This window comes from Amblyomma mixtum, chromosome 10, assembly GCF_055824585.1.
Source record: "Amblyomma mixtum isolate Tamu chromosome 10, ASM5582458v1, whole genome shotgun sequence".
Classification (NCBI taxonomy): domain Eukaryota; kingdom Metazoa; phylum Arthropoda; class Arachnida; order Ixodida; family Ixodidae; genus Amblyomma; species Amblyomma mixtum.
Genome location: NC_143021.1, coordinates 176,871,260 through 176,884,684, shown reverse-complemented (window position 1 = coordinate 176,884,684; position 13,425 = coordinate 176,871,260). Strand labels below are relative to the sequence as shown.

The 13,425-nt window shown below is 49.3% G+C and overlaps 1 protein-coding gene across 1 annotated transcript; it reads left to right on the top strand.

Annotated features, from left to right (window-relative positions):
- Nucleotides 1-5,607: 5,607 nt before the first annotated feature.
- Nucleotides 5,608-12,649, top strand: LOC149327841 (post-GPI attachment to proteins factor 2-like). The gene is made up of 4 exons (XM_089565114.1): nucleotides 5,608-5,769; nucleotides 7,839-8,207; nucleotides 8,957-9,065; nucleotides 12,501-12,649. Exons 1-4 carry the CDS (start codon nucleotides 5,608-5,610, stop codon nucleotides 12,647-12,649), a joined length of 789 nt encoding a protein of 262 aa, XP_089421240.1.
- The last annotated feature ends 776 nt before the right edge of the window (nucleotides 12,650-13,425 follow it).

Genomic DNA, 13,425 nt, shown 5'->3' with positions numbered 1-13,425 from the left:
GGCTATCAGGGACGCCGTAGTGAAGGGCTCCGGAAATTTCGACCACCTGGGGTTCTTTAACGTGCACTGACATCGCACAGCACACGGGGAGATAGGAAAGGGCGGTTACTATTTCACGTGTCCGCAGACAATTACTAGCAGGGTACACAAGGCACACACTGAAAGTTTATAACCTTGAATTCATGTCTGAGTTAGAGGAGGAGAAATTAGGCATGAAAGGCCTGCTGCGTCGAAGCTTAAATCCAGCTACATGCTGACGACCGCAACTTGTTCGAGGCCGTTATAACTCCAGATGACAGGCTGTTTCGTATGGGTGCTTTAACTTCGAAAAGCGGCACATGGCCTTCGGCAGACGCCGCAGCAGAGGGCTTTGGATTAATATCGAGCACCTCGGGTTCTTTAAAGGTACGGAACACTGAACTTTATGCACGCATTTTTTTTATTTTTTTTGTGCAACCGGAAGCTTGTGCGTCTGAAGTGCCCGATTCCGCAACGGTTTTGCAAGGAATGCTGGAGAACATTAAAGAATTTCTCAAACTGTTAACACACCAGTTTTTCGGTAGCCCTATTCTGCAAACCATGAGAAGTGAGCGCCATAGCGATTGGCCGCCGGCAGAAGTTGGCGCACCGAAAAACAAACTGCCCTAGCCAGCCGACAGCAGTTATTCGCCTAACGCTGCATTCATCACTTTGACGCCTGCTATCAGGGCTGTAACGTCATTTCTATGCTAATACATGTCGTATTAGTATATTTTTATTCACCTTTTTATATAATGCCCCACCACTCAGGGGTCTTTAAGGGTCAATAAATGATGATGATGATGATTCTTCCTGCGAACCTCTCTTCACTCCAGCTGCTAGCCAAGTCAAGCATGAGAAAACAAAACGACACTTCTACGCGTGCTTGTGGAGTTCTTCAATGAGCGTACAGCTAGTGTGTAGTGCAGTCCGGTGTGCGTTTGCCAGGGACATGACGTTGGAAGATTTGATCACATTGGAGAAGAAAATTTCGGCTCGAGCGCTTAGCCAAAATTTAAATTCCTGTGAATCTGCGCCTGATCCCAATGTTGCTACGGACGAGGATCGCAGCGGGAGCGACGAAACGGACTTTGACAGACCCCCGACCCGTCAGTAGCACGGATTGGAAACGCGGATTGGTAAGCAGTTTGTTGAATTAGCAATGCATTTATCAGTGTTAATGAATGTTCCGAATAAATAACTAAACATTGATTTTTTTTATTCGAGCTGTTTGCCATTAGGCATAATGAAAAAGGGAAAGAAAGTTATAAAAAGGAGTGCAAGCAAGCCTCACTTAAAAAGCGGCAAAAGTTCGCGATAAAGCGATTATCATGAGTCCACTTGCGATAGTCGCCTGCAACGTCCCATCGCAGGCCTACCTTTCTTAGGAAGCGTCGTCTCACTGAAGCTGTAGCCGGGCAAGTCCACAGCAACATTGTTCTACCTTTCTAAGTAAAGCTTTGAAAGCACCGCTGGAAGCAGTGCGACACGAGAGGAATCTGTTCGCAGTAAACCAAAGTGTACTCCTCACCATCCCTTTAGCCAAGAAGTGCGTACAGACTGCGCCAATTCTCACCTCTGTATAGAACTTGCAGTGGGCCATTAGTAACCCTGACCCTCATTTATCTTGCACTCTATGTATGCATGCGAACCTGTGTCGAAGGACGCGAAGGAAATCGCCTGTATGCGCGGTCGTTCAACCGTCTCCTTAGGCTTACCCTTGATGCGTCGAAGAGTGATCCGGCGAGAGGACTTGTAGATGCCGGTAATGTCTGGGCTGTCTCAGTGCCTCGGTGAACACGAAGAAGCAGTTCACGTCGTGCTGCAACTGAAAATGAAGGCTCCCCTCCGGTTCTCTTCAAGATGTCGGCAGGGTCAGCAGAGCTCGCAGATCTTCACTTCTTCAACTCAGCTCGTTTCCTCGTGGAGCCCGAGCTGCGTGCGAGTTCTTGCTTTTCCTCTTCTTCAGTGCAGGTTGTTCTCAACCAAAGGTAATCGGGAAACAAGACAGATCACCAGATGACAACTTCTGACAATGAGGTCAGAACATAGTTCAGCGTGATAATAAAAATAAAAAATTGGAGGGGACGTTTAAGCTCCGCCTTAAGTGTATGACGCGATAACGTGACGGGTCCGCCGCGGTGGCTCAGTCTCGGCTGCTGACCCGAAAGACGCGGGTTCGATCCCGGCCGCGGCGGTGGAATTTCTGAGGAGGCGAAATTCTAGAGGCCCGTGTCCTGCGCGATGTCAGTGCACGTTAAAGAACCCCAGGTGGTCGAAATTTCCGGAGCCCTTCACTACGGCGTCCCTCATAGCCTGAGTCGCTTTGGCACGCTAAACCCCATAAAGCAAACCTAAACCAAACCGATAGCGTGATGGGTTAATTCCCACATATACAGAATCAGTCATTCCCTACTTTACATTCATAGTTCTCTGGGAGTCCTCGTACCACTACTGGAGCAGTGGTGCAGCGATTAAGCGATGCGCCACTGCTCTCGGATGGCAGGTGCTCCCAGCAGTGAGCCCACTGCCCTGCGATGGCAGGTGCTGCCACCGGTGAGCCTTACTCGACCTAGGTTCTTCTTTCCGAGCCACCAATCATTAATTTGACTGCCACCTGCCACGATGGCCAGTTTTCTCACAATCCGGTTGGCCGGTTGTGACGACTGCGCATGATCACGTGACCTAGTGGCCCACCTGCCACCCAGGTTTCTTCTGTAGGGATTTTTCGTGAATTCTTCGCTCACGGCCGACGACAACACCGGATTTTCGCGGCCCGAGCTCATTAACGGTGTCGCGTTAAGGATTGTTTTTGCAGAAAGAAAAGGGCGAAATAACTGCCTCCCGCCTTGTCGGCGGACACCTCAAATTCACCGCAGGAATAATTGGTTTTGAAGAAGCGAAATGGTACTGTAGATGTCTCGCTACTCGGTGGACGCCTCAACTACGCCGTGAGAGAAGGGAAAAAAATGTGGGAGCAGGGAAGTGATGAAGAAGATGGCGTCGAAAAGGATAGAAAACTCCCCACCCCCCCCCCCCCCCCCCCCCCCCCCCGCCCAAAGTAATCCCCCATACTGATGTGCTTAAAGAGGCTGTTGCTGCCTCTTTCATGGCGGGTCTAAAAGTTCTTCAGTGGAATTGCCGCTCCGTACTTTCTTCCCTCCCGGGTCTTGAACTTCTTCATAAACGATATAATTATTTTGCAATAAACTTGGCTCTCTCCACTGAAATCCTTCTCAATGAAAATATTTCGGGTTTTCGGAGTTGATCGCATTAACGGCCGGAGTGGCGGGTTAGTAGCTATGATCTCTACAAAAATATGTCACAAGGCCTCTGTCTCGCAGAAAATTATGCTCCCCTGACTGTGTGAACTGTTGGCGGCCGACATCTCCCTTCCACAGTGCGCCAAAGTAACTACTGCAAACGTCTACTGGCTATTTAATAATAAAATAACAATGAAAGAAAAAGATGCACCTAGCCGCGGCATCTGGCATCGAACCTGAAGCACCTGAGCTGCGGCTAGCGGGACTAAAAGGAGAGAGAGGACAGGGAGAGGAAAAGAAATGGGGGAGCGATGGTAAGAAAGGATGGTGGTAGGGCGGCAATATACACTATGTACAAATACAGGATATGAAAATGTCATGTCGTTTCCTCAAAAAGTGGTTGTGGCTCAACTCAGCTGAGTCAGGATATAAAGTGCGAAAGCTCTAGCAGAAAGCACTGCAATTGCATCAGCGAGAGAAAATCACAGGTTGCATCATGTGCCACAAGTGCAAGAGCGAGCGGCTGTCGATGCAGCGGCGGACGTGACTGTTAAGTGCAAGAGCGAGTCACGTGACACATCACACGCCCCAACTGACGAGGAGGAGCGGCCGAGCAGCAGCCAGCGCAGTGGCGGACGTGAGTGCCAAGCGCAAGAGCGAATCACGTGGCACATCACATTCCCCAACTGGCGAGGAGGAGTGGCTGAACAGCAGCCAGCGCAGCGGCGGACGTGAGTGCCAAGCGCATGAGCGAGTCACGTGACACATCACATGCCACAACTGCTGAGGAGGAGCTGCCGAGCAGCGCAGTGGCGGACGTGTCTGCCAAGAGCGCAACTGTGGCATCGGCGAGTCACATGTCATGACGTCATAGCCACATGCGGCGTGCCTCCCGTTAGAGGTAAAATCTAAGAGCCACTTGACCTTCAGGCTCATCGTGAAAGGAGTAGAGCTTTTCGCTATAAAAACCAATTTTAAATTTTTACTCCTTCTGCGGAGCTGCAATGATCTCGCAGTGGAGTTTGCCAAGTCGACGCCAACACCACGTCCCTGTGTAGCGAAGGATCGCATATCAATACCCAGAGGCTGAATCCCAAGCACGCTTTAGACGGGGCATCGGTGCTTGAACCATGCGGCTCCGGAGCTGGCGTGACATTCGGGATGAACGAATCGTTTCGCCTCCTCCCCAACATGACAAAGTGGAGGCAGAAACTGAAGGACGGTAGCCGGAAACGGAAAGACACTGTATAGTGCATCTATTTATTTTGTACAATTTTGCAAACGGCGCCTGATTTACAGAATGCGCGGCACAAATCGGGTTGCGACCAGCTAATATTGACCCGCTAGTATGTGTGGTGCGTAACGCTTTATTGTTTTATTCAGTGAAATAATTAAAACTGCCAGCATCTTGACACGTTCGCTCTAGCAGAAGTCATAGCCGTTATGATAGGTCACGATGGCTTGGTGCAACAAAGGTACCGACGGTAATCTAGGCTCCAGCTTCGTTTATGATAGGTTCGATTAGTGAGCCTCGGCGTATCTCAGGCTAATGTAAACCTACCCTGTAAGCAGTTTTCGACCCGAAGTAGAACTCCTTACAAAATCTACAAGGACCGCTATATCCTCAGTCCTTATCGGTCGGTTCCGAGAAACACAATATTTTGTACAAGAAAGTAACAGTGCAACGACATACGGACAACAGCAAGAAAGGGACAGGCATGTCAAGATCTGTCACTTTCTTGCTCTTGAGCCGTCCTCGCCCGCGCTGTTTTTCTAAGACGATATACTAGCTCGCTCAACAACGTACATTTTTGAACAACTCCGACTTCGCCCTTCCATCACACTATCCCCATAACCGCTACTCTACCCGACCGGCACACACAGCCTGCGAGGGGATTATCATTTGAACACTGTATGATGATGACTTTTACCACGTCTTCTTCTCGTCAGCAAACGTTCTAAGACACGTCTCTCAAGAAGGCGTGCGCTCACAATGTCGCAACACTTCCCAAAGTATGACAAACGGGGTAGTTGAAGTCCGATTTTCAAGGTTCTTACATTCCACTGAGACGGAAGAAGACAAAGGGGAAATAAAGCTGGCCGAAAGGCACGTGTTCCGCCGGAGGAAGTGCGACACCTTTCGGCCACCCTGGTAGCTGCAGGCACGACCACTGCGCACAATCTTCTCGAGCTCGCGTTTGAGGCTCCTATAACCTTGGCGTTACGCTTGCCACCGACACCTCCATCAGTCGTCCGCCAGCAATTAGCATCATCCCCCAGACAAGCACATAGCCTTACCGATCTCAATCACCAGTCAGTAGGTACCATGGAAGCAGGGGCGATTCTCATGGACGACGTCATGCTGCGCTTCAAGCTGCACAACCTCGTGTATCTGTCATCGGCGCTTCGCGTCCTCGGACTCGTATTGAGCTTCGTGACTCCGGTGCTGCTCTGGGGCCCAGCTGCGAGAGCCGACACCTCGTGCATGGTAAGCGTGTCGCTTCGGTCGCAGCGAAATTCTCCCGCCGCTACGGCTGTATCCTCAGGGAGCCTTGTACAGCTATAACGGAAGAGCTGCAGGGTATAATTCGGAAGCTCGAACTACGATTTCGGTCACTCTCATGATCTCAAGAACTCTCAAGCCCTCTACTTCGTCAGCTAGCTTATAGCTCGAAAGCAGTAGAGAATCCTGCTGTCCCCAACATATGATAGTTTAGTTGAACCAGATGGGGTACCCAGCGGGGTACATCGGGGGGTTCAAAATGTATCTATCCATTTGAACAGGGCTAGGTTCCTCTTAACTGGCCTGCCCGCCACCAGGGGTAAAGAGCCAACAGACCGGCGCGGGAGTAGGCTGCTAAGCTTCTTTGTTCGCTGTACGGTACGGCAGCATGTGCATGAAGAGAAGTGATATAACAGGAAAGACATTGAAGTTTGCGAGCGACTCGTGCCCTCCATTTCAGGCCAGTCTTTTGGACAACCGAACAAACTGTCGCCCTTTTCGCCCAGAAGCTATGTCGCAACGATAACAAGCAGTACCAAACATCCTCACCCGTCATCAGCGCACCCCCTCCCTAGCATTGGATCTCACGAACGGAGAGGGTTTATTCTAAGAGCACCGTCAGATTTCTCTATACATGGACAAAACTCTCTTTGGGGAAGAGGCGAACGCGAAGGTTCTTGCTTGAAATATAATGCCACTGAAACTGTTAACGTAAATACCTCGCACACCTATCACAGCGAAATTACTGAGAGTTTAGCAACCCCCCCCCCCTCCCCCCACCCGCTACCAGTTTTCCTCACTGCACGAAGAAATGAGAAGGCAACTGTATCAACTTCATCACGCATAACAGCAGTCGTCTGTCTCCAAGCAAAACGTGCTTCACTTCGAAGAAAGTAGTTGTCTTGCGTGTTTATGTTACTAAGCTTAGGTTATAAAGTTATCAGTAGAGGCCGGATTTTTAGGCACTAAAAAGCACGTTTTAGGCGCCATAAATAGGCGGCTAAAATTGCATTTTAGGCACCTAACGGAGAAAAATAGGCACTATAAACTTTATCAAAAGTGCACACAGTTCCGAACTTCAGCGCGCAATATCTGCGGTAAAATAAAACAAAAACACAGCAAGAATGATTTGGGACCTTAAGCAAGGTGCGAACATTAGAAGCCGCTTTTTTTTTTTTTTTTAAGGCTGTCGCGCAACTTTTCGTACACTACACATGCTTCAGCACAGCAAAAGGGACGGTTACCAATCCTTTTAAAACACTTTGGTATACCTCGAAACAAACAATTCGCTTGTCGTGTACAAAAGTAGAAACAATGAACACCTTAACAGGGGCCATGTATTTAGAAATTGATAGAAACATTGTCAATTCAAAGCATCTGACAAATGAGTTCAGTCTTCGCTCACACAGGAATTGACTTATTTATTGCAGGCATACACGATGCTTCAGCATTAATAAATATGTTGTCATTTGTGGTGCCATCTGGTCAACTACCACTTTAACAGCCAAAGTCGTCAACAAGCTGCACGATAAAATGGCAGAAAATAGGAAAAAGGTTGCTGCGATATTTTCGGCTGATGTAGTTGGTATTGTGTACGCAGCCGGCGTAGGTGCAGTGTTCACCACAGCCAAGTGACGAGGTCATCTAATGTTGCCACGTGTGTGTTCTACTCAAAACTGAAATGGATTCGAAAGCAAAGAGAATCTGAAAGCAAAACCGCAGCGTATTTCAGGCCCCTTTTCTGTAAAATAGGGCATTTTTAGGCACAGACGTCGGAAATAGGCATTTATAGGCACTATAAAAAGAGTATTAAACATATTGTCAACACCTAATTCGTGCTCATATGTAAAAATGGTGCGCCTACGAAGCGTTGAAAAAAATAGGCATTTGCCTAAAATCCGGTCTCTAGTTATCAGAGATATTATTAAAGGACGGATGATTCGGTTACTCAAGAAAACGACCGCATGAACCATGGAAACATGCCCTAATCTTCTATCACACGAAATGTCCAGGCGTAAGAGGGACAACGACCAAGGAGATTTGCCGTTGCGCAGGTGTACGACCTGCTGCCGTCGTTGGATCCGGTCGTGGGCGTGGCGCCACAACGCCACGTATGGAGCCTGGCGCTGGTGCTGGACCTGAACCCGCGCCTGGTGCTCGCCTTCCTGCACTGGTACTACCTGAGCCGGCGGGCGGTGCTGGTGGCGCACCAGGAGCGTTCCCTCTTCTCCCTCGTCACGCACGCCGGCCTCGCCCTGCACGTGGCCGAGACGCTCTCGCTAAGCCTCGTCTCGGGCCTGCGCAGCAACCAGGAGTACCCGGCACACGAGAGGATCTACACGCACTTCGTGGTCAGCTCGCTCATGTTCATGCTCTGCGCATGCGTGGCACTCCGCATGTGCCAGCACGAACAGGGACACAGGGTGAGGATCATGCAAGCTGCCAGTAGTTCTGTGAGTGGTTCATAAGGGTAACTTTCTTCAAGTCCATCCTCTCAAAGACCAGTTATGGGTACACGTTTTACCAGAGGCCATGGTCTGTTGTTGCATGTATGCAGCGCGTCATGACCCCTGTTTCCTCAAATGAACAGGTTGCGTGACCTTTCAGGAGGAGTTACATTTTTGAAGCGAAAAGCTTCACTAGGCTAGTGAACACCGCGTTTCGCGTGAGCCGGAGGCCAGATTTGCCACTTCTGCGCATGCGCGAAACCAAGCCACGTCACGCACGGCGCAGGTGGCCGCCGTCGCCTCCGCTGACTCCGTCGCCTGACCTTTCGCCGCCGCCGCGCGCTACTGCGTATGTGCGCCGTCGCTTCTCCTCTTCGCCAACGTTTAACATTTCGCCGCAGCCGTGTGCAGTGCGGATTTGAAAGGAGGGGTATATAAGTTCCGCTTGCCCATAGAACAGGCGCAGACACTCGCCATGGTAGGAGAACAAGAAGCAACAGTCGGACGGCGCAGAAACACCGATCCAGAAGTAGCTTGGGAGTTGGTTGAAAAGTAGCGAAAGCTTTTCGCTTCGAGATATCCAGGCTTATCCTTAGCTAAGCCACAGCCAATTTTTGTTAGTTATTGCCGCTACTTCGTAATAGCCTGTATTGTGACAGCGTGACCTAACTGTAAACCTAACGAGTATGCTTTAGTGATACCCGGCCGGGCCACACTGCTTGCAGGCCCGCCGTTCACTGCGCATCAAGGCGAGCATCCTGGCCGTGGCAGCATCGGTGGGAGCAGCTTTGCTCGTGTACGTTCACCAACACCACGCGATTTGCGTCGACAGAGGTGAGAGCTAATAAAACTTTCTTCGCTCCTTTAATCATCACCAAATGTGAAAGCCAACCCGTAGATGCATATGTAATGAGCGCATGCAGAATTAGTCTGAACGCAGGTCGTGCTTTCTTACCATTCTCCTTTGCAGCTTCAACGAAAACACAAAAGCCTGCGCTCCGCCAGCTGCTAGTGAGAATGCCAGCGGCTAGGCACAGCTGTGTTCCTTCGTTTTGAGTTGTGTTCCTTGGTTTAATCAAATGAGCGTGCAAGTATAACCTCAATACCCGACAGCAAACAACCCTCGTCTACCAACGTCTCCTTTTCATGAGCCAGACAAACATTCCATGAAAAGCAGAATTTTTCTCAGTAGTAAGCGAAACAAAACAGGGAAGAAGAACTGCATCCCCAACGCCGCCATTATCTCGTTTCTCACATCTACGTCGGACCATTCCACTTCCTTCGAAATGTTTTAATCTTTCCGCATGCTGGTGTTGATACACTCGAGACTACATTGCTTTTGCGCCGGCTTCGATGCAGGCCTGGTTGGCTCGCTTCCCGGAATTTCCAAGGTGTATGGGTTCTTCGAAGGGTAGAATGTTGGGTGAGCTGGTGATACATTACGAGAATAGCTATAGCGCAGACGCACAGGACAGACAGGAAAACACCCGCCACGAGTAAGGATTCTTGGACCTCGTATGTGGATGCCCGCAGACGCACAATGTCTTTGATTGAGACTGTGGCACAGCTTGGTTAAAGTGTAACTGACGCGGGGTAACATCGACCGAATCCAATGTATTTAGGGCACTATATTTGCAGTATATTTCAGCTAGGAAGTAACTAATCGTTAGCATCCACCTGAACGCAGCGATACAGCTGCAAGGAAGGAAGCTGAATAGCTTTCTCTCAAGCTTTGCATTTGAAGAAAAATTTATTTGGTGCAGGGATCGAACCCTGAAATCCCACATGTCCGGGAATTCGCAACGCCAACTAAGCTAATGAGGGCGGCTAACAGATGGCACTCTACCACTTTATGGTTTGCGTTGGGGGTTTCATCTAAATGCGTTCGATTAGCGTCGTTCCCGCTTCGAGTCGATTAATTCACTCTTGCTCTAGAGTCAACTAGCCATCCTCATTAGCTTGGATGGCAGAGTGACTGCCCCGGCCAGGCGTTAGCCCCGGGATCGATACCCGGACAAGGAAGAATTGTTCTTCAACCATCAAGCTTTTTGATAAAGCTGTAGGCTTTGCTTCGTAGACGCATGGCTGCCCTCAGGTGGATGCAACTGAGCAATTACTGCCTAACGGACATCGGCCAAGCATGACATCGGCACAACTTGAAAACTAATGTCGTTGTCTCGTGGTGCTATCCTGGCAAGTCCGCTGTGAATGTTTCACGTAGCCAGAGGAGCATCCTCAGCCGCACAGCTAATCGGCCCAATATTGGAAATGCATTGGCAAAGACCGGTTCTACAAAGGACCTGAGTGAAGCCATCCATTTGAAATATTGGGCCAATTACCGGTGCTCCTTGGGATAGTCCTGAAAGCAGACGCTAGTGCCGCGCATGCTTCGCTTTTGTCAGTACAGATTTGAAACCATGTCGTGGCATTTATTCGCTAAAGTATGGCTACAAAGTACTCAGACTAATGGGAATGTGGGTATCAGTGTTAACGGGAGATGGAAAGTAAAGTTGGGCATTTAGACCCACTGCCGGTTATATTGTCTACAAGCGTGGCGCACAAACTGCGTTCTTTCACTTCAGCATGAAATTTCCGTACAGTCTATGGTGCATGCAAATAAACTCATTTTGCAGGTGTTAGAGAAATGCACTGCTCTTTACGCAACCTTTCAGTATTCTGAAATGAAGTATTCATTAGAAGTCCACTGCAGGACAGAGGCCTCTCCTATACGGGGTGATTAACAATGCATTAACACCCCCCAAGTATTAATGAACTGCATACCCATCCCTCCGAGGCTCCGCTCTATAATACAAACGGCCAGTTATGCTAAATTACCCCTCTAATTAAGGCTGTAAGCTTCTAGCCTTTCCAGGCTCTCTGGACTAAATTTCTGCAGTATGTGGAGAGCGGCATACATGATTCCTTCATTTTGGAAGCCATACTTCTCGACGTTCTATTTAGCATGAAATACAAATCAGCAGTGACGGCTAGTCTGTCGCCACTTTCTGAATCTCCGCCAGAACAGCTCCGTGATCGGTGGTTGGGTGAGAAAGCCAAAGAAACGGTGTGCCTCTGTCATGCCTAGAGATCGAATCTTGGTCCGGCAGATTCTAAGCCGAGTAATTTTACGCTTGTTTCAGCGTGTGCAACGCCACTGGTAGAACAGAAGCATGTTGAAGGACAAAAAATACAGACGCTCGGAGTGCACACTTTATGCTAACGATGAATAGAATAGAAACGCAAAGCTGATACGAATAGATATAGGAGCGGCTGTGTGACAGACTGCGTCTTACTTTTTTTTTGTTTGCCTAGTCACGTGAGGGGAGGGGGGGGGGGGGGTTGGAATGATGATCAGGATTTTTTCTATTTGAGAGTGGCCTTTCAATTCGAAAAGCCCAGCGCTGGTTGCAGTGTTCCCGTGAACAATGTATTAGCATAAGCTAGTTTATTGGAGAAGGTATAGCTCAGTCTGTTCACCTTCCTCGCATTGAACGCGCAACTAAGACGTCGTGTCATTGGAAAAACATATGTAAGTCTTGACAGCGCCACACCGAGGTATTTTCGCGGAGGTGGCTCGAAGACTGCAAAACAGGACATAACTGTCAGAGCTTCTAAATATAATCTCGCTTAGAATAATGAATCATGGTGTTACTGATTCGGATTCTTAGGATGCGATCCGAGAAAGCTTTAGACACGTACCGCCTCTCATTTCCTCTAGAATTCACTTGTGCGTACCGTACGTTATTAATGCGAAATCATTAGATGGCTATGTCACGTCATCAAAACTTGTCCCCATGATGTCATCATCATCATCATCAGCCTGACTACGCCCACTGCAGGGCAAAGGCCTCTCCCATGTCTCTCCAATTAACCCTGTCCTTTGCCAGTTGCGGCCACTGTATCCCCGCAAACTTCTTAATCTCATCCGCCCACCTAACTTTCTGCCGTCCCCTACTACGTTTGTCTTCTCTTGCAATCCGCTCCGTTACCCTTCCGTTAACAAAAGTTTGATTGTGTTGGATATTGCGTGATGAGATCTTGGTGTGAGAAAAATTTGGTTCCCGAGTTGTAATTAGTGATTTAATTACACGCGAAAATCACATTTGGACGTCAAAATAGGCGTGGACGTCGATATAGTACACGGACGTCAGAATAGCCACGGGCGTCGATATAGTATGTAGATGTTTTGCTTTCGCATTGCTCCACTGCGGGCCGCCGCAGTGTTCTCAAAGTTTTTTTATGTCCCGTTGCTGCACACCGCGTCCGCAGAGCACAGCTGGTTCCCGGTATGCCAGTGGATGTACGCCTGCTGCCACGTGCTCTTCCACTTGACCTTCGTCTTCGACATACCCAACCGGGAGGTCATCGTGGGCACTGCGCGGCGGAGACCACTGCGCAGGGACAGCCGCTACGGCTGAAGGTTGCAGTCTGTTCCTGCACGTTGACAATAAAGTATTCTAACGCTTGGAAGTCCGCAGTATGGTGTCCAATTCATCGAACCATCGTCCCGTCTGGGACGGTAAGACCACAGGGTACCAGTTGAAGATGACGGCATATCATATCGTGAAACAAATGGTCGTGAAGACAAACGTAGTGTTTAAATCATCATTGTCAAACCAACTAGCCCAGCTTTCCGCCTTGATTAAATCATCAGCCTGACTACGCCCACCGCAAGGCAAAGGCCTCCCCCGTGCCTCTCCAGTTAACCCTGTCCGTTGCCAGTTGCGGCCACCGTATCCCCGCAAACTTCTTGATCTCATCCGCCCACCTAACCTTCTGCTGCCCCCTGCTAGCTTGCCATCTCTTGGAATCCACTCCGTTACCCTTAAGGACCAGCGGTTATCTTGCCTTCGCATTACATGCCCTGCCCAAACCCATTTCTTCCTCTTGATTTCCACTAGGATGTCATTAACCCGCGTTTGTTCCCTCGCCAACTCTGCCCGCTTCCCGTCTCTTAACGTTACACCTGTCATTTTTCCTTCCATAGCTCACTGCGTTGTCCTTAAGTTTTGCTGAACCCTCTTCGTTAGCTTCCGCGTTTCTGCCCCGTAGGTGAGTACCGGTAAGATAGTTGTATACTTTTCTCTTGAGGGATATTGGTAAACTGCCATTCATGATCTGAGATAGCCTGCCATATGCGCTCCACCACATTCTTATTCTTCTAGTTATTCCCTCTCATGATCCGGATCAGTGG

Excerpts from the sequence above, each read along its gene's own strand:
- LOC149327841 (XM_089565114.1), top strand. The coding sequence starts at position 5,608 with ATGGAAGCAGGGGCGATTCTCATGGACGACGTCATGCTGCGCTTCAAG. Across the intron at positions 5,770-7,838 it reads GAGCCGACACCTCGTGCATG|GTGTACGACCTGCTGCCGTC; the intron begins GTAAGCGTGTCG and ends GCCGTTGCGCAG. Across the intron at positions 9,066-12,500 it reads CGCGATTTGCGTCGACAGAG|AGCACAGCTGGTTCCCGGTA; the intron begins GTGAGAGCTAAT and ends CCGCGTCCGCAG.